Source organism: Protomyctophum parallelum, assembly GCF_964188405.1.
Source record: "Protomyctophum parallelum genome assembly, chromosome: 21".
Lineage (NCBI taxonomy): Eukaryota > Metazoa > Chordata > Actinopteri > Myctophiformes > Myctophidae > Protomyctophum > Protomyctophum parallelum.
Window position 1 is genome coordinate 22,809,163 of NC_139713.1, and position 27,594 is coordinate 22,836,756.

At 41.9% G+C, this 27,594-nt stretch overlaps 1 protein-coding gene across 1 annotated transcript; it reads left to right on the forward strand.

Moving 5' to 3' along the window:
* Nucleotides 1-1,700: 1,700 nt before the first annotated feature.
* shc3 (SHC (Src homology 2 domain containing) transforming protein 3) lies at nucleotides 1,701-26,971 on the forward strand (the record flags this gene model as incomplete). Its single annotated transcript, XM_083794442.1, has 12 exons — nucleotides 1,701-2,342; nucleotides 10,522-10,592; nucleotides 12,616-12,679; nucleotides 14,949-15,068; nucleotides 16,170-16,223; nucleotides 16,477-16,528; nucleotides 17,551-17,680; nucleotides 19,422-19,575; nucleotides 20,275-20,362; nucleotides 21,095-21,301; nucleotides 25,940-26,286; nucleotides 26,587-26,971. 12 exons carry the CDS (start codon nucleotides 1,701-1,703, stop codon nucleotides 26,713-26,715), a joined length of 2,058 nt encoding a protein of 685 aa, XP_083650568.1. The 3' UTR covers nucleotides 26,716-26,971.
* Nucleotides 26,972-27,594: the final 623 nt, after the last annotated feature.

Consider the following 27,594-nt stretch of genomic DNA (forward strand, 5'->3'; position numbering starts at 1 on the left):
TTTTCTTCTCTTGCTTTCTGACGGACTGTCTTTTCCTCCCTCTGTTTCTATTTTGCCTTTTGTTTCTGAGCAGAGAAGGGAGACGTGTGCTGCTTGTCTGTTTTTTTTTTCTCTCTCTCCTGTATTTTCCAGGCAGGAAGGAAGGAGAGATGTTGGGAGGGACTGCAGCAGTGCGAAATCCGCAGCAGAATGAGAGGAGAGAGAGAGAGGAGGCTGCTTATGAATGAGTGTCAGTCTTTTGGGCTTCGCTATAGATGCTCCTCCTGAGGACATTTTACATGAATGGTGTTTGGGATGCGTGCTCCAGGAGAGATGAGGAGGATTCACTGCTGCTTGCTTCTAACGAGAATATCTAAGCCGCTTTCTCTCAGCCTAGCTCCCATTTCTTCAGTGACTCATCTGGCCAGAGAAATAATGTTCTTCACGCTGTGTTTGGTTTGCGTGTAGTTTTTTGCTTGGATAAATCAGGGTTCATTTGGTTTAAGAGAGATTGTGATTGTATCCTACACTCCACAGTAAGGTCTTTAATCCTTTGTTTGCAGAATTGTGGTGCAACATGTATGATGCCCTTAAAACACAAAAAACTGCAAGTATCCTTCAGCTATCAAAATTATGTCATTTATTTGATACCGTTAATTGCTATGGCGTCATCATTTTGTAATTTTCCTAATTTATAGATATATATTTTTCATGTAAGTTATGGAGCCTATAGTATCTTTATGATATTGTTAAGTAGATTGTGTTGATTTCGGAGGAGGTTTTCTGTTCAGGAAGACTTACAGCAGCAGATTTATCGAAGCTGTCAATCACACAGTAGTTTTAGATAACTGATTTCACTCGCGTTCATTTTGAACGGTGTGATTCATTCATACTGTATGAGTCATTCGATTTGATCCATATGTCGTATGAGAAAATTCAAATGGAAAATAACGCGAGCGTATTGTTACAAAACACATTTTATCATGTTGCATTATCAAAGTACTTCTCGGTGATATTCTTTATAAAAACATATCGACACAATAAAACAGAAGCGTTTCTACAATGGCGAAGAAATATCAGAAGGGACAATTTGGAGAATTGATTGGTTGTAGTGTGCTGTAAGTGGGAGGACTTTTCCCCCCCCTTCCAACAGGAAGTGATTTGCAGTGTTCAGTAAGGCTTTCGGCGAGAAGGTTTTTCTCAGATCAGTGAGTCATGCTTTAGCTCGGAGCCGGCAACCAGGCAGTCATCATCGTCAACAAACCATCTCCGTTCTCGGACTTGAGCATCATCAGCATCATCTTCATCAGCACCGTTTTCATCACAAAGAAAACAAAAACAAACTGTACCATCATCACACTGGCGGCTTGTTAGAAACCTGTTTCCAATGGCTTGTTTCTATTTCATTCTCTCTGACGGATCGGATTGCAGCCTTGGATCCTCCTGAAGGCAGTCTGTGGCTTTTGCAACAGCGGTGACGGGCAGCAGCTCGGCACACAACTGCCACCACTGTAACCTCAGGAGAGGAAATTTGCAGTCAGGTGGCCTGTGATTTGCTACGAGGCATTCGCTGCCTGCGCTGCCGCTGGCTGTGCTGCTGCTATGTTACGGGAGAGGTTAATCAGCGCGGCGCGGCCACGTCTGCCGTATCACTTGTGAAAGAGGCAGGCTGTGTGTCAGTTGGTGGAGAGGAGGGAAGAGAGAGAGAGAGAGAGAGGGGTATGCTTCACCGTACCAAATACAACCGCTTCAGGAATGAGTCCGTAACGTCCGTCGATGAGCTCCTCCACGGCCTGCCCATGAACCCCAAGGTCTCGGCCGGCCCCCAGTCTGCTGCCGAGACGCCTTACCGGGCCGAGGGCTACCCCTCCTCCTCTGCCACCATCGCCACCACCACCACCTCCTCCAGCAGCGCCACACACAGCCACGGCTCCTCTGACCACCTGGACGATGGAGGCACCACCCTCTGCACGTTCATCAATAAGGTCTCCGGCCTGAAATTCAGCAACTCGGGCGCCTTGCTGGGCATCAAGGGCCTGCCCTCCGCCGTCAAGGACCTGGCTGTGTCCAAGCTGCAGGGGGGTGGTGGGGGCGGCTCTGGCAGCCCGGGAGGATCCAGTGTGTCAGCGGCAGGCTCTGGTGTGAGTGGCTCTCTGTGCTGCTCAGCCTCCGCGGGCACCCCCTGCTCCCAGCTGGAGTCGCTCAGCAGCATGAACAAAAAGTGCAGGCTGGAGGAGCAGCTCCAGCCCGGCGCCGACGACTGGAACCCCAGTGGAAGTAGCGGCCTTGTGATCAAACCCTCCAGAGGGTGGATCCACTCCGGTGACAAGATCTGCGGTCCGGGCATGACATATGTTGTAAAGGTAAGGCACAGTGATTAGTTTTGTTTTTTTTCTCCTGTCAAAACCTTCTCTCCTGTCCTGCTTTTATCTTTTCTCGCCCCTTTTCCATTCGGCCTTGGTATCGGCTCTGTGTTCCATTCTGTCTTTTCCATTCAGTCTTGGTATCGGCTCTGTGTTCCATTCTGTCTTTTTCGTTCAATGAGCTCGAGCTGAGTTCACTGTGAGGGGAGAGAAAAGGATGGACGGCATAGCTTGAAACAGCAGTTCCCGCCATGCCCTTGTTGTGTGGGTGTAGCTGAAGGTAGGGTGTGTGTGTGTGTGTGTGTGTGTGTGTGTGTGTGTGTGTGTGTGTGTGTGTGTGTGTGTGTGTGTGTGTGTGTGTGTGTGTGTGTGTGTGTGTGTGTGTGTGTGTGTGTGTGTGTGTGTGTGTGTGTGTGTGTGTGTGTGTGTGTGTGTGTGTGTGTGTGTGTGTGTGTGTGTGTGTGAGATATCCCTTCAGTGGGATTTGTTTCATGTTCCCTGCTTCTGGTCAGACTGAATTAAATACACACATTCCATGTTGGGAAATGTAGATATGTTGATATTTATGTTTGATAATATCACACTTTTAACAATTTAATTAAAAATGCACGTCAACCACACTAACTCTGGAAGATTTAGTGTGGGCAAGATTTGTCAACATTTGCAACATTGAAAAACAGTGAAAATCGCTGACACGTTGTGAGCTTGTAGATCAGAGCACTATTTTCGATTATTTGTCGTACAAGGACGTATAAGGGGTTTAAGTGGTTTTTATTTACAAATGGAAGCGTGCTTGTGTGGGCGTAGCTGTATAGGTATAGCAGCAGGCTGAGTGAAAGAGCACAGACCAGAAAATACATATTGAATAATTCAGGAAACGGAGAAGGTCATCGTTGGTAGAAAGACACAAAGCAAACAACAGCATACACCACAGTATGAGGAGAAGCCTTTGCAAAACAAAAGCACAGAAATCCAGTAGTATAGGCTACCACATGATTCTGTAGGCGGTCACTTTTCTTTACAATATAAACTCTTTGATATTCAAGATGCTGTATTAGTTATAGCTTATGTAATGTAATTCCTTATTTCTGTGATTGTGTATTTCCTTTGTGAGCCTGATTACAAGCTTTGCTAAAATGGTGGAATAGACATATGCGTGTTTATTTCACCCTTAGTGATGCTTGGTTCTATGTAATTTTGGTGTGTTGTTCACATGCGGGTGGAAACCTTGTATGTCCAAACCTGTTTCTTTTCAGGAAATTGGGAAGAAAAATGTGTTACCAATGGATCCATTGTAGTTATTATTTCCTTAGTCACAAGCTCTACTTTTCATTGGTTAAATTATGTATATGCCTACATTATTTATTATAATCGACACTAACTTTTGTGTGACACTCTTTTATGACGAAGTAGGGCATTCCTTTTTCCAGGAAAAATAAAACAAAAAGTTGAAATGTAAAGACACAAGGATTTTGCTAGACAGTAAATACGTCACAGGCTTGTTGTGTTCAATGTCTTAATCTGCAAAAATCCCCACATGAACAATGAGTCACTGTAGTGTAGGAGTGATTATGCTGGATTTAGGCCAGGGGTCTTCAACAGGGTAAAATAGACATTAACATGAATTCAACATACACTGATGATAGTCAAACACAAGCAAAACAAACCAGAGACTTGGATATGTGTGTATCTGAGCATCTAATGGATGCCATTCCATTAACCGCATGGGGACAGAGTGTGTAGTTGGGACACATCCGGTCAATAGCTGTCGAAAGTCCATGTTGTGAGAAGGGGAAATGGCCCGCGCTCCCCCACTGGCTTTCTGGCTTCTCTGTGGTCCTACTATGTGTCCAGTTCAATGTGCAAATCTGCTAACAGCACTTTTAATTAGCGTCATGTGCTTGTCCCTCACACATCACGCACCATTACTTTAAAGGGGCATGCATTGACTGATGGTGACACCATTCTTCACTCCAGTCCGGTGGTTCTCAACCTGTGGGCCGGGGCTCCCACTGGTAGGCTGTGAGGATACTGACTCCAGTCCGGTGGTTCTCAACCTGTGGGCCGGGGCTCCCACTGCTAGGCTGTGAGGATACTGACTCCAGTCCGGTGGTTCTCAACCTGTGGGCCGGGGCTCCCACTGGTAGGCTGTGAGGATACTGACTCCAGTCCGGTGGTTCTCAACCTGTGGGCCAGGGCTCCCACTGGTAGGCTGTGAGGATACTGACTCCAGTCCGGTGGTTCTCAACCTGTGGGCCGGGGACCAAAGTCCCTTCGGGCTTGGCCCCTTAATAATAATAATAATATAGAAATACGTTTGTTTCATTGATCCAAGCCAGAACACAATCAATTGATTTGTCAACATGCTCTGCAAATATACGTGATCCGCCCAGCATGACCACTTACTGTAACTGATAGGCTGCCAGCCTGCCACGTTAAGTGGTCAGATGGGTGGGCTGCAAACACTTTGAAGATTTCCAAGTGATCCAGAAAAGGCTGAGAACCACTGCTCCGGTCTAGTCCACTCTTAATTTTGGGCATGGCACAGCAACAAAACAAACAAAAAAGTGCCGTAGTCTTTTAGGTTAGGTCACCAATACGAGGGAAACTACTAGGATATTTACATAAAAACAATTTTGTACAGCATGAATACGTTTAAGAGTATGACTCCAACCAGCTAAACTATATACTTTGTTGACTGGAGGCCCTCAGGGCTCTATTCTAGTGTCTCTTCTGTTTACGCTAACAAAACTGAACTTCTGCTATTTTCTGCAAAAGGTTTTCCCAGGATACAGACACTGGAGTTTGTTTAAACAGCGTTCAGTAGAGCTTGGGCTGTGTTAAATTGTTCTATTGACCTTTTCACACTAACGTAACGTAAACATTCTAAATGGGTCCAATTTATTTCCTGTTGCAGTGTTATGGAAAGACGACCCAATCCCTAGTCCTATAGCAAAGAAATCCACATGCATTCTGATCAGAAAGTAATTTGTTCTTATTGGCAATTGTCTTGTCATACTTTACTTATCTTTGCCGTGATCTCCAGTTTCCTTTTATTGTCTCCACCAGGCCGAAGGCATGGGGAGAGAGTATGTTTTTCACTCAGTCCGTCCGTCCGTCCGTCCGTCCGTCCGTCCGTCCGTGTGTCCGTCTGTGAACAGCTAATCTCCGGCACCGTTAACCCGGTCGATACCACATTTTGCACACACACTCCCTGGATGCCAACGATGAACCTCTGCCTCCAGAACAACCTGTTATAGCGCCACCAAGAGGCCGCTTTGTGCAAAAAAGTTTTTGGACAGTACACCTACAGATTTTGTCCAAACATCACGCACTCTCTCTAGAGCCATTCAACCAAACAGGTCTTTCAGATTTCTCAGACTCCATCCTGATTGGCTAAGATTTGCTTCCAAATTTCGCAGGAGTGCTCAGTTTCAAACAAAATGCTGCAAATCATGAACACGTCGTGTGATTTCCGTGAAATTGCGCATGCACATTCCCACTAGGCAGAGGAACAAATGCCACATTTTCAACTCGGCCTCATGGTGGCGCTATAACTGCCCGAAAAGTGTTTTTACCTCCAACTGCACGGATTTGTGGATAACTTTGTATGCCAACTCCCTAGAGGCCAAGGAAAAACCTTTGCCTGGAATTTTTCACATCTGCTCTTTATAGCTCCACCAGGAGGCCGACATATGTAAAACACATTTTCTAATATTACTCCTTCAGATGTTATCCAAATTTCACACAAATCGGTAAACACATGCTCTCCATAGTCATGTGATCAAGACGGGTTTGTTTGATTTATCATAATCCACCTTCATTGCCTACGATTGGCTTCTAAACTTTTCAGGAGTAGCCCGCTTTGTACCCGTTTTGTACAAATCGCCACAACTACTCATGCAACTTCCGATTGCGGTGAAACTGTGCATGCATATTCCCACTAGGCTGAGGAAGAAATGCCACTTGACAGTTTTCAAATTAGCCTCATGGTGGCGCTACAACAGGCCAAGTTGTGTCACACACACACACACACACACACACACACACACACACACACACACGATTATATTACTCCTAAACATTTTGCCAAACATCACACACACTGCTATCCTCCTGGTGGAGACCTGTGCCCAGAAGGGCACTTTTTCTAGTTGTCACTATAACTCTTTCTGAAACGGTGTCAATTCCCTTTTTACTGCAGCTCATTGCCCAGACTTGTTGCCCTTTTTAGCCTCATAAATATCTGTCAGTCGGTCATTACCAGGGGTCATCAATATGTCCGTACTGGACAAATGTGTCCATGGCAAGACTTGGCGTGTGCATGTGTTTGGTCCAACGTACTGTAACAGTCCGACAGGCATTAGTCCGACAACCTACACAAAACCTAAAACCTATACCTAACCTCACAGGAAGCCACAGATTAGTTTTAACCTGCCACAGGTTAGTTTTAACCTGCCACGTATGTTGGGATTGAGCCATGGGTGAGTTAACCAACACAGGTTATTTTTAACCGGCAACGCATGTTGGGAGCGACGGTGTTGTCGAACTATTCAGTATTTACAAGTCCGACGTCATTTTGTAGTGCTACTTTATGTCCGGGTCCAAGTGGCACCAGCTCCCGTCCGCATCTCATTGTAAATTGAATATCTAAACGTGTGAATCTTTTTACAGTGACGTTATTTTTCAGAAAGGAGCCATTGAGGGTTAAAATGGGTCTTAATGCTTCCAACTCGAGTGGAATTATTAATGTTTTGTACAAGTGTCCATGACAACAAAAATATATGATGTGGAGACAATAAAGACTATTATTATCATTATTATTGAAGGTGGCAACAGTCCATTTGATCGGTAAAATATTTCTGGGGTATATTTAGAATGTGTGCAGGCTTGAGTATGTTGAATCTAGTTTGCATTATGAGGATTTATTTGACACAATAAAATAAAATGGCGATAGTATTCCAGACGGCCTGTCACTGTCAGATTTGGGAGAGCAGCGCAGCTTTGTTGTTGCGAGGAAAGCGGTAAAATTAGACTTTCGTGGTTGTTTTCGTCTCAGATTTAGTCCGACGGAGCATCACAGTATAACTCCATGGGGACACAAAAGCGACACAAAAGTAGGACCCGGAAGTATCTCAGGAGGGGGCGCTCACGTCACAGCTAAAATACTGAATTAGTCACAGACCTGTTATGGTCATTCACGGTTATCTCTTTGTGTTTCTGGTAATATTATTATGTCCATTGCAATGACCCCCGGTCATTATTGTCTTGACAAAACCTCTTTTGAACTAAACTACTAAATCTATATAAAGTAACACAAATGCCACAGCCTACAATTTAAGGTAATCTCCTATAATCGTTGTCATGAGTTGTTTTTGCGCTTTTATAATGGAAACGGCACAAAACCAGAGCTGCTTTAAAAATTATGGTAAGACCTCAGACATGGAGTCCCACATCCAAACCAAACAGTTCTGCTTACTGAACTGTTGGTTGGTTGTGTAACTTATTTTATTGTCCAGTGCTAAATACAGAATTCAGTTTTGCTGCCATGCCATATGGTATTTCAGTGGTAAAGTGGAAACTGTATGAGTGCACGCATACTGTAGCGTCATGAAGATGCCAAAAGCCGCGAGCGGCAGGAGTCTTTTCCTGGTTTTTAGACGGCTGGTGGATGGAAAATGCACGCGGCTTCCACTTGCCACGGAGGCAAGCGTTTCCCGTGTTCTGGCCGACGCGCCATTCTGCTGCTGCGTGGGTGGAGCTTCATTTCCATCCACCAGCAGTTTAAAAACCAGGAAGAGACGCCTGCCACTCGCGGCTTTTTTTGATATTTTAGTATTTCAAATTCAAAGTGTCTGTGATGTCACAGACACTGGTCTCACTTTACTTCCTTCTTGGACTACATGTTGGCCCAATCCCAAATTCCAATCCACTCCCTTGCTGACTCAATGAGCCCTCACTGACTATTAGCTGAGCGTTCATGTGAAGTCTGCAAGGGCTTGAGGGATGTCCCATTTGAAATCGGTAAGTCAGTGAGGGCTCAGCTTTACTTTATGTGCCCTTTGCCAAAGTCAGCATCGATGTTGACTTTGGCTGACTTTGTCAAATAAATGACCCACAGTTCATAGCGTTACCAGGGGAATGAGGGGGATCCTCCGAAAATCAATCATTTAAGTATGCAAATGAGTTATGTATCGCGGTTAGAATGTCAACAAACACAATAGTGCTTTCTCACTGTTCTCAAAGGGAGACGGAATGGAAGGATAGGCTATATATTTAATAACATGGTGAGAAATGACTAATGAGCATAGTAAAATAATATGGAAATGCAATTTATAATGAATATTACAACCCCTATCACACAGGAAAGTGTATTTATGAAACGATCAGCTTAAATACTAAAATAGATGTAATAGACATGTATAAATAGGCCAAGCATGTAGGTAGGCACTGGCTGTGAATAAGGACAGTTTTTATAAAGTGATGCAAAGTGTCATGAATGGCGGACTCATCTTCAAAGTGCTGTCCCATTTCTTTCACAACAATTTGGAGCCCTTCCAGCCTCTCACCCTCAAGCACTTACAGCTGACGTCACTAAAGTCAATGAGGGTTCAGGGCTCAGGGCTTGAGGGAGGCAATGGCCCTTCCACAAGGAGGGGCAGCTAGTGCACCAAAGCATTATGGTCATTGTAGTAATCCAGCAATCCAGTCAAACCCTAGTCTGACTGACTACACAGACTACATTATCTTTCTGGCCATAGGGTGCAAATTTCAAATTGTGCTACTGTTATCTACTACAAACACTATTAACATTGATTCACTGGAGTTTATTCCAGCTGTGAAATGTCCAGTGGCTCCTTCTGAATCCTGTGTGCATTGATTGGCTTGATGCACAACAGGTGTGTTGTAGCTCAGATTCTCGGTTCTTGTTGCTATGTACAGTTTAGCAACATAACAGTTTTGTAATGTTTGAATACATTTTAAGTTTTTCAGAAAACTTTAGATTTAGAAGGTGTTTTTAGAATCGGCCTCAGTCCTAAATCGGTTAATATCACTTATCACCCTCCCTACAAATGTAGCATAAGACATAATACATTAGCACATATCAAAATCAATATATGTGTGTGTGTAAGTGTTGCACTATAGGATTTAAATTCCATTTCCACCCTTATATGAGCTCTCAAAAGATATACATTTCTGGGACCAAAAAAGGGCTTCCCTCATCTGGAATGCTACTGTTATTCATAAGAAATAAGTTGCATGTTACACTATAGAGTGCCGCAGTCCCTCCCCCTTTCAGAAAAACGAGTGGCCCAGGAAATGAAAACCCAATGCATTCTCCCATCGGCACTTCTTATTAAATTTATTTAAAGACGGTTACGCCGCGGACAAAGCCAACTCAGATCGTGACAAATCATGACAATGAACACAATGTTTTGGGCCGATCAAATCATTAGAAAGAAGAAAAGAAAGTCAGGAGACAACACTATTTGTTTTGTTTTTCGTCTTATAAATTATTTGATCGGCCCAAAACATTGTGTTCATTGTCATGATTTGTCACGATCCGAGTTGGCTTTGTCCGCGGCGTAACCGTCTTTAAATAAATTAAATAAGAAGTGCCGATGGGAGAATGCATTGGGTTTTCATTTCCTGGGCCACTCGTTTTTCTGAAAGGGGGAGGGACTGCGGCGCTCTATACTGTATATTCCATTATAGCATTGTCTCCACCAGGCTGAATGCCGTACGTCTGTCTGTGAGCAGCTAATGTCCAGCACTGTTGGGTTAATTGCAGCTAAATTATACGTGCACACTCTGGATGCCAGAGCAGAAGCTCTGCCCCGAATCTTTCAGGTCGGCCTGTTATAGCGCCACCAGGTGGCCGATTTTTACTCCTACAGATTTTTTGTCAAACATCAGTACACGGTAGCCTATGAAAAATGCCTCAATTCATGAACACAGCATGCAAAGTTAAACGCATCTTCTTAATCGGAAATACCTATTCAAGACAAAGAATAAAAAGTACAATATAAAATGACATTTGAATACAGTTCAGAACAAAAGAAGTATACTTTTCACTACACTATTTTTGTTATCTTTGTGCAGAAATGAAATGCAATGTATTACGATGGTGATGTTTTTTCTTGTAGAATCTGACATGTTTCAACTTTGTATTTTCCAGTACCTGGGTTGTATAGAAGTCCTGCGATCAATGAGATCTCTTGATTTCACCACCAGGTCACAAATAACCAGGTATGTTGGCTCTTGTGATTTATTCAAAACCTACGTCATATTCCTATAATAGGACCTATGAAATGTGATGCCGTCCCTCACACAATGGTTAGTGGCCTTAAAATACATAATGGAATATTGCATAGAATATACATACAGATTATCACCCAAGCATTTGTCATTGTGCAAGGTTATCCAACCGGAGGCCAGCATATCAGATGCAGCCACGCCCAAAGGTTGGATAACGAGGCCAATGACAAATGCAGGGCGATAAATAATTTATCATACACCCATAGCCTTATTTATTAACCATGTTCAACCTGCCACTCCTATTATTTGCAGTCATATTGGAGAAATCTTTCAAATCAAAAGGTTTATTTTTCTTCCAAATAAGGTAAATAGTCGATCTACAAGCTCACAATCCTTGACATGCTTGATATGGTTTCCTGTGACATCCGTGTGTGAATGTAAAACACATTGCAAGATGCTTTGTTTGCCACTATAAATGCACCATTTAACAATAATGAATCCATTATCATTAAGGTTAAAACAAAGACTTTAATCTCAGCTGTATAATATTTAAAAGTATCATACAACAAAATCCTCAATATAACTACTGTCAGCTGGCTTGAATATGTTGTTTATATCGTAACTCCAAGGGTTACCTAGTACAACTCATAGTATAATAACTTAATTAAATGGTTAAAGAAAACCATATTATGAAGAGCACTGTATTAATAACATGTAAAATTTCAAATTATGAGTTATCAACATATTCAGTCTAATTGATAGGATATGAGAGTTTATTTATCTATCTGAGTTTATTGACGACCTGTGTGCTGTGAAACAGAGAGGCTGTGAACTGGGTTATGTCATGTCAGCTTTTACGCTTGGCTTGCTGGAGCCATGCAGTGTTTTAATATTGGTACACTGTTCTTCTGTTCATTTATATCTGAACGTGCACAAATGGAACCAAGTGGACTCTTATACAGGTCCATTTGGTTCCATTTGTGCACTCTTAGAGTAAAAAATAGATTAATTAACACTGAGGGTTTTACTGTGTACGGGGGGCTTACACCACAGAGAAAGAGATTGATTGATTGAAATGTTTATTTCACAGTATGTAGAATGGGTACATTTCAAAACAAAAGCACAAGTCAATACAAAAACTGCTACTTTGAGGACGACACCGAAAAGCTCTAAGACTTGTTTACGTCAGGGTTCTCCATTTTCAATTCATCAGAACATTTAAAGATGTACAGAGAGAGACAGACAGACAGAGCATGCCATTGCCTTTCTAAAATGTCTTACTGGTGTTCGTGATGTATCTCATTCCTCCTACAAAGACTAACAAAAATAAACATGTATTTGTGTCCTCATCGTCAGCTCAGTGGCCTTGTGGTTAGAGTGTCCGCCCTGACAGTATACAGCGGGTGACAGCCAGACACATTTTCCGGAAGTGCATTATTTGTCAATGGTACAAATAACTGCTTAGCACTCGATCAGCATCAAGGGTTGGATTGGGGATAAGTCCCTGCAACTTACTGTACTAGCGATCATGTCAGGCTGGGTGGTGGACTTGTACATCATGCACACTACAGAAACACGACATAGGTTCCTGTGCTATGGGCCACGCCATGAGGCTACTTATTTACTCTGTCCTCATTAATGTAATATTCACTTTGAGTCTTTTTACAGTGTTGCTCAGACTGATAGTTATAGGAAAGAAAACAAATCCTTGTGGATCGGTAACTGTTTCTAAATGGTACACTCTCAAAGTTTAATTAACACTGAGGATTGTACTGTGCAGATCTGGGTCCCAGATTTAATAAATGCTATCAAATGACTCTGTGGCCTGATATACTGTGTATCACGTTAAAACGGTTGAGAATCACAACCATATATATATGGATATAATGATGTATACACATCATTTATAAGCCTGAACAGACAAGGATTTGTGAAGGTTGCTGTGTGGCTTATGTTTATGATGGTGACTACTGTATACTGTGGTATTCACCCTCGTGTCTTCTTGTCCCTCTAGGGAAGCCATCAGCCTCGTGTGTGAAGCCATTCCAGGGACCAAAGGAGGCCTGCGGAAGAAAAAGGTATATGCTAGAGTCTAGCATATACCTAGATGTGTTGTGAGCTTGTAGATCTGCTATTTTTGGCAATAGCCGTAAATAAGTACAGAGCCAACTCGGGTTCAGTTTACTAAGTCTAGAGAGGACCTGCATGCAACATTTGTGTTTTCAAAAATGTATTAAAAAAAAGAAAAGCCGATAGACAAGAGAGAACGGGGAACAATTGTGCTTCACAAGAGAGAGAGACTAGGTGAAGGGAGATGGAAAAGGAGGAGAGAGAGAGCAGCAGAGAGAGAGAGGGAGGGAGGTATGGAAGTGTATGTGCGTGGGCGTAGCTCCAACCCAGCATGCATTGCACACTGAGCAACGCAGCACTTAGTGACTCATGTAGTGCAGAATATCTGCCGTCAGGAGGCTGTGTGTGTGTGTGTGTGTGTGTGTGTGTGTGTGTGTGTGTGTGTGTGTGTGTGTGTGTGTGTGTGTGTGTGTGTGTGTGTGTGTGTGTGTCAAAATGTATTTGACTAAAAGTGCAAAAGTATTGGCATCATAATGTACTTAAATTACCAAAAGTAATTATGCAGAAATCTCCCATTTCATGTTTTAAAATGTATAAAAAAATGCGTCGCATTGTGAGCTTGTAGATCAGCTATTTTCAAATGGTCTAAATGTATATACTATAGGGCTGAAGTGGGTAATGTATGTTTTGTAATTACAATCTAAATCTATAAAGTAATTTGTAACTACAGCTTTCAAATAGATGTAGTGGAGTAAAAGTGCAATATTTGGATCTGAGATGTAGTGAAGTAATGGAAATTGTGAAGTAAAGTACAAATAACTCAAACCTGTACTTAAAGGACAACTTTAGTTTTTTTCAACCAAGGTTCATGTTTTAGTTTGTTATTAGATAAAGTAAAAGATGAGTGTTAATTTTTTTTCATTTGCTGCTTTCTTTCATTTTAGGGATTTTAGCTGTTTCTGACAGGGGGGCGGGGGCATTCGAGCATGGGGCTAAATATGCATTTTTTAACACAATTTTATGGTGATTTCTTTTTTTATGGTTTACTATAGTCCCAATAAACGCCAGGAAATTACATCTGGCCACAGAAGATCACAGGATCTACTGAATGTGAAGGTAGCCTACTGGGGGAAGACTTATACTGTGTGTATAGGCTGAATATGTCAGTTTGTCACATTCAATAGATCCCGTGATCTTTTGTGGCCAGATGTAATTTCCTGGCGTTTATTAGGACTATAGTAAACCATAAAAAAATAAATCACCATAAAATTGTGTTAAAAAATACATATTTAGCCCCATGCTCGAATGCCCCCCGAAAGAAAGCAGCAAATGAAAGAAAATGAACACTCATCTTTTAGTTTCTCTAATAACAACCTAAAACATGAACCTTGGTTGAAAAAAACTAAAGTTGTCCTTTAAGTACAGTACTTACTGTAAATGTACTTATACTGTAGTTACTTTCCACCGTGTGTGTGTGTGTGTGTGTGTGTGTGTGTGTGTGTGTGTGTGTGTGTGTGTGTGTGTGTGTGTGTGTGTGTGTGTGTGTGTGTGTGTGTGTGTGTTAATGTAGTGGGTGCAGATTTAACACACAGCTTGCTAGCCATTTCAGGCATAGGGGGTGCTAAATGATAGCACCCTTTTCCAAGGCCGACAGCAAATGTTCTCTTATAGCTAGAATCACACCGCATACCTCAAAAGAAAGCTTAATTTGTCCACTCCAAATTTATTTTTTATTTTACCATCTTCCATTCTGGAGATATTGACCTTTATGTAACACCTGCTTTTGTAGGAACGTGCTGTTCTTGAACAGAAAGCTGAGTTATGGACCGTTTTATGTCAGACATTGACAGGCAGATATAAAAATGAACACAAACATTATCCTATACGAATGAAAGCCCCGAATGTCTACTTTTACGAGGAAAAAAGTACACATTGATCCCATCTACCCTTCGTCGGTAATTGGCTTTTGAATGCAGCTACAGAATGAGTGTAGGGACTGAGGGAACATATTGGGGCTACGTTAGTACTGTTATTTGTTTATTTTTGATGATGATGATGACAGCTAGCATCTAGTCATCATCATCATCGGGCAGATGAAACAATGCAAAGACGCGTTGTCGTGTGTGTGTGTGTGTGTGTGTGTGTGTGTGTGTGTGTGTGTGTGTCTGTGTGTGTCTGTGTGTGTCTGTGCGAGACTGTGCACCGCCGTGTGTGCGATAATTATGCATAATGTTATATTAATTGTATCATTCTATGTCCTCTTGTTTTTTTTGTCAGCCTCCTTCCAAAGCATTGTCTACCATCCTGGGAAAGAGCAACCTGCAGTTTGCTGGCATGTCCATCAACCTCAACATCTCCACCAGTAGTCTCAACCTCATGACCCCCGACTCCAAACAGGTACAGTATAGAACAGTGCTGGAAAGTATAACTAAGTACATTTACTTAAGTATACTGTACTTAAGTACAATTTGGAGGTATCTGTACTTTACTTGAGTATTTCCAATGTTCCAGTACTTTTACTTCTACACCGCTACATCGCAGAGGCAAATGTTGCGCTTTTACTCCACTACATTTATTTTACAACTTTAGTTACTAGTTACTTTGCAGATTTTGATTATTATTACAAAACATACAGTAACCACTTCAGTGCTATATACATTTTGGCCATTTGAAAATAGCCGATCTACAAGCTCACAATGCGTCGCACCGCGACACATTGTGAGCTTGTGAGCTTGCCTCATTCTTTGAAAACGTAGCCAATGTTTGACCAGTTTTTATAGTATAGTTTGTTGATGACTTTTGATGCAGTAAAGGTCTTTTGGGGTTTTTTAGGTATTAAAAATGTCTTAAAAGTCCTTCAATTGTCACATTACTGTCATCTGGGGACCCCCCAAAAATCACGTAGGGACCCCATTAGGTATCCTGACCCACAGGCTGATATGAGAACCAATGCCCTAATTCAGAAATTTAAAGGGATTGTGACATTAAAAAAAAGGTTTTGTAATTGTTCTTGTTTTTTTTAGGTTTTCTAATCTCAATTGCACCCAAAAAACATGAACTTTTAACATTCAGTAGATTTTCTGTGATCTGGGGTTTTCTGGCTCAAACAGGTGCTCTGATTTGCCGGCAGTAAGTGACATCACTTACTGCAAATCCCATATATGTCAATGGGATTTGCCAGCAGATGTCACTGTTTCACTGTGTTGCCTGTTTTCATTGTAGCTCAAAAGGCCCAAAAAACCCCAAAGAAAACTTCAGACCACAGAAAATCCACTGAATGTTCAAAGTTCAGGTTTTTTGGGTGTAATTGAGGTCATAAAACCTAAAAGAAAAAAGAAAAAGAAAAAGAAATGAAAATGAATGTCATAAAACCTTTAAGCATTTGAAAATCCAGCGACGTTTCCCAATAGAATGCTAGCGATGGGGTTTCGTTAAATATATGGGAGGAAGAGACACATTCATTGCATAATTCTTCAATGTTTGTAATGTTTATGACAGATTATAGCCAACCATCACATGCAGTCCATCTCCTTTGCCTCCGGCGGAGACCCTGTAAGTATTTACTGATGTTTAATAATGCAATATACTAGTTTTTCACCCCTAAAAGCTTCTTTGATACTTGTAAAACTATTGTAGTAGCTCAGCGCTAGAAACGGTGCCACTCACGTGGAGGGCAGACCAAGTTTCGAAATCTCATGCAGGACATTAATCTTGTGCATTGCAGCGAATGTATTACTTGTGTGTTCATTTATTCACGTGAATTACACATTTATTTTATTGTGACATTTTTTATGTGTCTTTTTAGGACACAACAGATTATGTCGCCTACGTAGCGAAGGACCCAGTTAATAGAAGAGGTAATACCTGAATCCTTGTACAATGTTCCGCTCGGTCAGAAAATAGCCAATCTACAAGCCCTTTCTTTCTTTCTTTCTTTATGTGGACAATCATGCATCACAGTTTACGTTTATTTCTAACTTTCTAACTGTTTTCTCCATTATTTTTTGTTTAAAATAAGTTGAGGGCTGGGGGTGTGGGTGGGAGATGGTGAGCAAGCTAACTGTACCTGTATGTGTGTATTGTGTATTTTTACTGTATGTAATCTTTTACCCATGAGTATTTGTATACACATTTTGTATAATTTGTATTGTGTAATGTTTTACTTATGTGTATAGGACCCCCTCTAAATTGAGATGCTGCATCTCAAGGGGCCATCCTCTCAAAAGATTCTGACAAATATTTTGAGATAGGAGGGGCAGAACCTATTCATGAATACGGCAACAAAACTACATACAGTAGAGTTGAGGATTCAATGTAAATACGTCAGGAGTTAGCAAGGATGCTAATTTTCATTCGTAGTCCCTAACAATATAAACTATATATTGCAGGGGGGAAAACATGTCTCTAACATGTAAGCTCAGACAACTAAAACCACAAACAAAACGGCAAAAGACCACCACAATACAACAATATGAAGCGCACACAAATAGAACCAAACTGTCTGTGTTCTAAACAGACTAGACACATAAGAGGGTCGCACGCAAAGCGGGTGTCATTTTAACCCATTTAGACCTGAGGACGCATCTGTGTCACCGCATAGCTTTTAACCATTAGTTGTTGAAAAATCTACAAGATCTACAAGCTCATCTTTGAATATTATTCTTTCACAGTGAACGTTTTTAACTCAAATATTTGCTTCTGGGGGGTCCCTGGAACAACATGTTTTCAGACCAGGCCAAATACAGATAATTCTGTGGGTCCTTGACACGAAAAAGTTTGAGCACCAGTGATAGGCCTACGATCTTCAGAAAACTGATTTGGAAGACTTTTTGTAGAATCTGGTCTCAGGTCTAAATTGGTTCATGTATTGACCCTACAGCGTGTCACATCCTGGAGTGTTCGGACGGCCTGGCCCAGGACGTCATCAGCACCATCGGTCAGGCGTTCGACCTGCGCTTCCAGCAGTACCTGCAGTGTCCTGCCACTAAACTGTCCTCCACACATGACAGGTAACTGTTAGACATGCTGCGTGTGTGTGTGTGTGTGTGTGTGTGTGTGTGTGTGTGTGTGTGTGTGTGTGTGTGTGTGTGTGTGTGTGTGTGTGTGTGTGTGTGTGTGTGTGTGTGTGTGTGTGTGTGTGTGTGTGTGTGTGTGTGTGTGTGTGTGTGTGAGCGTACTGCATGTGACATGCAGTAAGTTCAGCTCACACTTTCACACATTCATTGCATAAGTCATATTTGGAAGAAATAAAAAATTGACTTAGGCAAATTAGGCAACAATTATTATTCAAAAAGTGCCTAAGTCAACACTCATTTTGCACAAGTCATGTTTATCTGCCTTTATTTATATCTGTCTAACTCTATACTCCTAACATTGCTGATTCAATAAGGTCCTTCCTTATTGCCCATGTATTCATCAGAATGCTTGTTACATTCATTTCTGCCTGAAGTCAAACAAGTTAGCTTCATAGTTTAACTGCCTGCACGCCCCTCATTCACACAAGTGTGATTTATTTATTTCCCCGGGGGGAAGTCAAAAGCAATGCCATTTTGACCCTTTCTTTGGCCATTTTTGTTTAGGAACATCTGCTTTATTCAGTCCCTTGTTAATTATTTCCTCAGGGTGTTGAACATGAAGGGAACCCCTGCTTTATTCAGTGTGTTAATTGTTTCCTCAGGTATTGAACATGGAGGAGTTTCCTTGTTGTTTCCTCAGGTATTGAACATGGAGGAGTTTCCTTGTTGTTTCCTCAGGGTATTGAACATGGAGTTTCCTTGTTGTTTCCTCAGGATATTGAACATGGAGTTTCCTTGTTGTTTCCTCATGGTATTGAACATGGAGGAGTTTCCTTGTTGTTTCCTCAGGGTATTAAACATGGAGGAGTTTCCTTGTTGTTTCCTCACGGTATTGAACATGGAGGAGTTTCCTTGTTGTTTCCTCAGGGTATTGAACATGGAGGAGTTTCCTTGTTGTTTCCTCAGGGTATTAAACATGGAGGAGTTTCCTTGTTGTTTCCTCAGGGTATTGAACATGGAGTTTCCTTGTTGTTTCCTCAGGGTATTGAACATGGAGGAGTTTCCTTGTTGTTTCCTCAGGTATTGAACATGGAGGAGTTTCCTTGTTGTTTCCTCAGGGTATTAAACATGGAGGAGTTTCCTTGTTGTTTCCTCAGGTATTGAACATGGAGGAGTTTCCTTGTTGTTTCCTCAGGTATTGAACATGGAGGAGTTTCCTTGTTGTTTCCTCAGGTATTGAACATGGAGGAGTTTCCTTGTTGTTTCCTCAGGTATTGAACATGGAGGAGTTTCCTTGTTGTTTCCTCAGGTATTGAACATGGAGGAGTTTCCTTGTTGTTTCCTCAGGGTATTGAACATGGAGGAGTTTCCTTGTTGTTTCCTCAGGTATTAAACATGGAGGAGTTTCCTTGTTGTTTCCTCAGGGTATTGAACATGGAGGAGTTTCCTTGTTGTTTCCTCAGGGTATTGAACATTGAGGAGTTTCCTTGTTGTTTCCTCAGGGTATTAAACATGGAGGAGTTTCCTTGTTGTTTCCTCAGGTATTGAACATGGAGGAGTTTCCTTGTTGTTTCCTCAGGGTATTGAACATGGAGGAGTTTCCTTGTTGTTTCCTCAGGGTATTGAACATGGAGGAGTTTCCTTGTTGTTTCCTCAGGGTATTGAACATGGAGGAGTTTCCTTGTTGTTTCCTCAGGGTATTGAACATGGAGGAGTTTCCTTGTTGTTTCCTCAGGGTATTGAACATGGAGGAGTTTCCGTGGACAGAGGAGGAGGAGGATTCGTTGGAACACCCGTACTACAACAACATTCCTGGCAAGATGCCGCCACCAGGGGGCTTTATCGACACCAGGCTAACCAATCACAACACAGGAGCAGATGGGGGACAGGTATACCATCTTACTTATTGCATGTAGCTTCTCTGGAAGAAGAACAGGATAAAATATGCATTTTCTCTTTCTCTCTCGGACTTGACTCTGCAGTTTGTTAATACTCAAATCTTTAATTAAGGATCAAAATGCATACTTTTTTGCCAGGTGCTTGAAAAGCATCCTGGCCTACATTCACTACTACCTCTAGTACTAGTAGCCACCGTAGTGGACACTTTTTCATGATTGGCTGCCTCGTCTCTAGGCTGCCTTTAAGCCAATGGGAGACTTACCCATAAAACCCATAGTCTGAATGGCATAAAACCCATACTCTGAACGCCGCAACGTGAAGCCGTGAGCTGAGGCAGAGGCTGCAGCACACAAACTGATTATACTGTAGCTTTCTCACCTGGCAGTTATGGCTCGTCAGTCTTGTTTTGTAAAATCCTAGTGTTATATCCATTTGTAACTCTGAGAATGTACAACCAAAGCTGCAATCCGGAACTTATATTAATGAATATTTTTCTTTTAGCTTTTAGCATATTTCAAAACAATGCTCAAAGACCTTTAAGATTTGGGATTAAAGTGTGTGTGTGTGTGTGTGTGTGTGTGTGTGTGTGTGTGTGTGTGTGTGTGTGTGTGTGTGTGTGTGTGTGTGTGTGTGTGTGTGTGTGTGTGTGTGTGTGTGTGTGTGTGTGTGCTCGTGCGTTATTACTGTAGGTGGGCACAGGCTCTGTAGACCAAACGTATTACCAGGGGCGACACTGTGGAGACAGCTGGGGAGAGGAACGCAGACCCGCACAACAGGGTCAGATGATTTTAATATGTTATTGTTATTAATTATTATCAGTTGAATTCTAGAACGTTACACTGAGTTATAAGGGGCTGGAGTCTGGACACACAACGGGAATGATAACTTAACTATAAATCCATTCGAAAAATCGTTCTAACTCAAGTGGATGGCGGAGTCCATACCAACGCTATAATGACAATACCACCGCTATAATGACAACAATACTGACTACAGCGGTGAGCGATATCGTTGGGATCTTTTTTGGAATTTACAGGACTTTACAGAACGCTTTTACAACACATCAAGTTCAACTACTCAACGTTAGCGTTCATCGTGTGGATCCTCGCATCATTATCGTCATAGTCATCATTATGCGCGCTTTACAGCTTTTAGATGGTCTATTTTCGGTGCCAGACACAATGTGCAACCAAGTATAACTCAGGCTTTGAAGTTATCATTTGTGGTGTGTGGACGGCCTTTGACTCACTCTTAGAGGAGTAGTTCACCCAAAAAAGTACTTATTTTCTATCAATTTCACACCCCATGAAGTGTTGAATTCATGGATTTGTTTTACTGACCAGCCACCCGGTCATCGAATCATTGGCTCAGGAATGCGACAACAATGTAGAGAACCCTGAGAAAAATGAGAACAACCCTCCATGAATTCAAGGCGAATGAGGTGTGTTTATTTATAATTTAGTAGAAAAGAAGCAATTATTTATTGACTGTTCCTCCAAACATGTATAGGCTCCTGTGATACCTACAGTCTCCCCGAGGGGAAACCTCAGGCAGCGAAAGCGGGCGAGGCAATGCCCACGTATGTCAACACGCAGCAGATCGACGCCCAGGTGTTGGCACTGCAGGCGGAGGCGGAGAGTGTGGCGGCGACGACGGACGGCACGGGCACATCGGGCACAGCCAAGGACAGCCCCGAGAAGGACCTGTTTGACATGAGTAAGTCCTGGCAGTTGGTTTTAAAAAGGAGTAGTTCAACCCCAAAGAATGAGTCAGTTACACACCCCACACGCCTTGAATTCATGCAGAAAGTGATGACCGACGGAGTCCACTGAGTCTCCTATTGACCACTGATGACCATAAATATTACTGGCCCAGGAATGTGGCAAAAACTAAAACCACATCTCCATGAATTCAAGGCTTCAAGGTCTGTGTAAATGATAGAAAATAAGTCATTTTTGCCGCTTTACATTCCATGGCCAGAAGAATAATGTAGTCTGTGTGTTTGACTAGGGTTTGACTGGATTGCTGGATTACTACAATAACCATAATGCTTTGGAGAACTGCCCCACCTTGTGGAGAGGGGGGGGGGAGTCCAGGAATGAAGTGAGACCAGTGCCTGTGACATCATAGGCAATTTGATATACACATAAAAACCTCAGGAAAGTGTTCTAAATCTAAGTGTTTATCATTAACATAAGGTTTTTTTTTTTTTTGCAAAGCTGTGAACACAGCGATTCCCAACCTTTGGGCCGGGGGCCACCGGTGTACCGCCGAAGATATTGAAAGTGGGTCCCCAAAAAAAATGTTTTTGTACCGATAATAAATGGGATACTAAAATATGTGACACTAATGACCATGCTGTTACTGTACCCTGTTATTCCATAATAATGACTTGGTCTTACATGCACCTACTGTATGTGTGCGTACGCATGCGAGCCCACACACACACACACACACACACACACACACACACACACACACACACACACACACACACACACACATGCTGATGCGTTCTAAACATACCGTAGTAATAGTTAATAGTAATACTAGTAGTGGCATATTCAATAGCCTAATTTACCAATATTTCTTCCTAATATCAATGATCCCCAGTTTTATAGGATTTTCATCTCTGGGACCCCAATCTACCCAATCTACAAAATCATATCAAAACTGCTCAAGAGGAAATTCAAGTTTTGTTACCAAAGAGGATGAGTCTGCCCTCAAGAGAGATTGAAACTGAATCACTGTGTTCTTAGACTGCCATCTAGTGGATACATTTGCAAATGAAATATTTCTGTAGTTCTCATTCATCATTTTAATGTAGGTATATAATCTTTAAATATGTTTTATATGTTCACATTTTTATATAGAATTAGTTATTGTGGAAAAACTAATTTGCAATTTAAAGAAAGTGTAAAATATATGTAAAAGATATTGATGAATGTTCAGTATTCTAAATTATGTAATTAAGTCTTCATAAAATGTCTGGATGTAGGCTACACATGTCTACATTTAGACATTAAACTGCTCACTATGATTCCATATATCAATAAAGATTTAATTTAAATTAAATCTTTATTGGTTTTAGTAAGGTCAAATATAAAGACATCAGGTGATCATACAAAATACAATACAAATAGACACAATGCTGGTCATACCAAAGAGACATGCAGTAGTGGAAAAAGTAGGCTGCTCACATTTTATACTTAAGGCAGCCAAGTCTATCGGATGTTAATGTTTGTGAGAAACCCCACATGGTGTCATGATGTGGCAGCAGTGACGTGACGTCATGTGACAGCCATAGTGAGTGTGATTTTAGTAATGTGGGCATATATCTCAAACCAATCGTGCAATCACGTGCAGTGTAGTTAATGTTTTGAGATTCAATCAAAGTGGTGACTATATTTTCTGAACGGGTTTTTCAAAGTAAAATAAAAATAAACCTCAAGGCTTACAGTACCCTCAGCCAATAACATTAATGCATAATACACCATTATTATCATCATAATTATTGTCATAGTTAGTATACACATTGAGATGCCATACGTATGGCATTATAGTAAGCATTGATCCAATGTGAGAGTGCGCGACTCCTTGATCACTGCCCCCCACTCCCCCTATCCAGGTCCGTAGGGTCCGTAGGGACCTATTTCGGTCCCTACGGACCTTCTTCAGGCATAACATGTGCTGTAGTGAAAGTAACTGAAGTAAATGTACTTTGTTACTATCCACCACTGGTTTTAGGTGACGCTTACTGTGAATGTTGACTATCCTATTCCACATCATATGGATTCTAAACTTTAAGTGTTCTTCTTTGGTAAGATATTCAGAGGCAGAGTATGAGCATTATAAATGAATGGAAAGAGTGTTTCAGTGAAAGTGTGTGTGAAGGTGTGTAGGTCTGTGTTAGCATCTAGATCAGAGAAGGACACTTCTCTGTTCCAGTCCAGCTGGACTCTGATCCTCCGGGGTTTCTGGATCACTGAGAGAGCGATCTCTGACTGTGTACCTGGTGATGACCACATTCCTGCTGTGTATTTACTATTTACCATCAGATAACATTATTGCCCAAATTTGCCCTCCCCTGTCTCCCTTCCTCGGGTAACACTGTGCTGACACACCTATTCCCCAGTGTCTATTTTCTCCCACATCAACATCAAAGCTGTGAATCCCTGATTTAAAGCCCTCAGAACCCAGAACACAAGGCCAGTGGTCAAACCTCTCTGGGTTGTCAGGAAGCAGGTGTATCTCTGCATGACGTTCATCATCTCTCTTTCTTCTCACACTGGTCAGATCATCAGACAGGATGAGTGACGGATGGGCAGTGTTGGGGTCCAGAATCACAGGAGTGTAGGAGACATGGTCCCTCATCTTGTCCCAGACTCTGAAGGCCAGGTTCCCCAGGTGTTTGGCCTCATCTATCAGCGCTCCCGAGGCCGGCTGTGGCTCCTGCAGTGTGATCTGGAATCTTTCCATCGTAGCCTTGCAGTTCTGCAGGAAGGAGACGTGGTTGCCGGTTCTCAGCTGGTTCTCGGTGGCTTGGATTGCGTTAGAGATGGTTTCCATCTCTCCAATCAGGCCATCAACCTGTTCCTTTATCTTTTGACTCTTCTGCGTCACTTCCTCCCTCAGAGCAGCAATCTTGGCCTCCTCTTCATATCGTAGGAAGTTAGGAACTGATGAAGATTATTAAACTGTTCCTTAAGCTGCGTTTCTGTGTTCCGGGCCTGAACTTTGATGTGATTTTCTATTTGGTTGTAATTTGTTTTAACTTCATTAAATGCCTTCAGTTTCTCCTGTAAGAACTTCAGTGATGTCTGGACTTGCTCTTTGTGATCTAGTGCAGCTTCATCTATGGGTCTGAAACTGTGTTTGGTGTGTTGTTTAGAATCTCGACACACAACACACTTCAAACACACTGGCTGTTGACATTCCTTACAGAAGAGGTTGAGTTGCTCCGCGTGCAGACTGCAGAGATCCTCAGACCCTATTGAAGCTCTCTGCTGTAAGAAGGTCTCACACAGGTTCTTCAGAGCCAGGTTACATGGTGGATCGTTTATCCGAGATGTCTCCTTACAAAGTGGACATTGCTTTAATATGGGTCTCTGTCTCCACCATTCATGCACGCAGGCTTTACAGAAGCTGTGGCTACATGACAGGATAAGAGGATCTTTAAATATGTCACGACATACAGAACAGGACAAATCCGCTTCTGAAAAAGAGGAAGCCATTTAGTTTCTGAGCAAGAAGCTTAGCCACATACCCCAGAAATCAGTTGGTCGAGGTAACACTCTCCCTCCTCTCAAGTGTTCCCTGAAGTTAAGTTTCAATTTGAATCTGGTTGTTGTTGTTCAAGTCCCATTCAGCCGACCAGCAGCTTCAAGTAGCCTACTGTCTTTTAACATTCGCTGTCTTTCCTCCTTCTCAGTCGGTCTGTCTAGGTCTATCTCTCTCGTGTGTGTGTATTTTGTTTGGGTTCCTCTTTGTGTGACTGAGCGGGGGAATGCCAGAATGTGCATGTATTCTTCTTTTGAATTCCTCATTTGTCGCAATGCTGCCTCTCACTGCTGGGGTTGGGTACTACTGCCCAAGGTTTATACTAAAATGGTGCTTTTTGTATATTGCTTTTATCCAAAGCATAGAACATAGATTGTTCATTACATTCACCCATTCACACACACATTCATACACCGATGGCTGAGGAAACCATGCAACGCACCAACTTGTACATCAGGAGCAATTAGGGGTTCAGAGACACTTCGACACTAACTCTGGGGGAGCCCAGGATCGAACTGGGAATCTCACAGTTTCCTTCCCTCTGCTCTACCGGCCACTCTACTCCTGAGCCACTGCTGCCCCTGTGGCCTTACACCGTACATGTACAGTATTTCAACACTGCATCACCTTCAAAGAACAGCACTTTACTCTCAGTTGTGTATTTGGAATGGATTATTGTCGGTGTCGTGCAAAATGCAGAAACCTCATATCTCCATATTTAAACCTTTTTCGAAAATTGATATTCTACTGCTTTATGGTGTTGTCCACACTTAATAGTTTTGTATTGAGTGAAATGTTCTGTAATTCTCCAATCTGTTAAATACTTCAATCAATCAATCAATTGGAGGTTTGGACTTGGTCTTGACTTGAACTCGCTTTAGGTGGAGTCAACTACAACACTAAGTAGAATACATTCTCTCTCCGGTATCTTCTTTGTTGTATGATGAATAGCAAAAATGGAGATACAGATCTAAATAAATATTATTTTATATATATATACAGTATATATTGCCAAAAATAATTACCTCAAAACAACTAATTAGTCCGTTCTTGGTGAAACGTCTCTCCCACCAGAGCCCTTTGAGGACGCCATCCACTGTCAGTCCCATCATCCCCAGCAGCAGCAGTCCCAGAGCCAGCCCCACCACTCCCAGGCCGCATCCACGGCTCTGCATAAGGCTGCGTCCGTGGACAACTCCAGCCCTCTCCTGGTGCGTTCTGCTGCCTTCCGGGCCCAGGAGGAGCTGGAGGGACAGATGTGGTACCACGGCGAGATGAGCCGCCGCAACGCAGAGAAGCTACTGGCGGAGGACGGCGACTTCCTGGTTCGCAAAAGTACCACAAACCCGGGGTCCTACGTACTGACGGGCATGCACAATGGACTCGCCAAACACCTGCTGCTCGTGGACCCCGAAGGCACGGTGAGTGAATGATTGATTGATTGAATTGAATTGAAACATGGAAAAGCAACAGATAAAAACTAAACAATAACAATGAAATGCTATGCTAAAAACATTCAAAAGTAGTAGGCAGTACAGTATACACGTATTAATTTGTACCTCTTCTCAACCTCTAATTTAATACATATTCATACCGGTACATGTACATTGTACAGTATGTACAACCCATACAATATATTATACACTATACCAGGGTCTAAATATCAATGTCACAATGGAAGAATACTTTCAAGAGATTAATATGTCTTTATCCTTTTAAAGGTACGGACAAAAGATCACATATTTGACAGCATTAGCCACCTTATTGGCCATCACCGTGAAAACAGTCTGCCAATTGTGTCGGCTGGGAGTGAACTGTGTCTTAAACAACCGGTGGGAAGGAAACGGTGACATTGTCAGGAAATGCTTGGCAGGAAATGGGCACCAGGAAACTCTGAACAGTCACCAACACTAACCTGAAACTTGAAGATGAAACATTGAGAGAATATGTTATTGTTCAGCTCCGTGTGCTGACAGTGTTTTTTGGCAAACTACAGCCCGGGGGCAGCTCACTGGATGCATTGGAAGATGCAACATTTGCTTAAGATACAAATGATTTATAGAACTGTTATTATTTTGTTGTGATGACTGAAATGCTATATTTTTTAGAAGACATATAGGTACATTTGGACATAATATGTTGATTTGGTGTTTTAAAACAAGACTTCTGGTCTTATAGTTTAGAGACGAAGTGCAAATTAAACCTCATAGAGGCGGTTAATAAAAAAATAGAGTATTTTAGAATAAAATAAATCCTGACATTTTAGTTTTGTCTGTCAAGCACAAGCACATTTCTACAGGTACTGTTGGTTAAGAGTTTGAGGAATCAAAGCTGTTTGGAAAATAAATGCTGTTTATATTCAAATATTCTAGGAGAAATATCCTTGAATCTGATCATTAGCGTGACAACTCACTCAACCAGTCACTGAATTGCCGGATGTTCTTTTATTGGGGAACTTACGTGAATGTGTTTTGCTTTTGCTGTAGTCAGTGTGGAGCCTGGTTACAGGTTTATACTTTGGTGTATGCTGGTGTTGCGCGCCAGAAACAGCCAGTGGTGGAAAAAGTACTAAATATTTTTTTCTTGAGTAAAAGTATCAATTCTGCGATATAGAGTATCAATACTGCAATACTCTGCAATAATGTAAAAGTCCGGAATTCAAAATGTACTTAGGTATTGGCATCAAAATGTACTTCAAGTACCAATTATTCAGAATGTCCCGTTTCAAG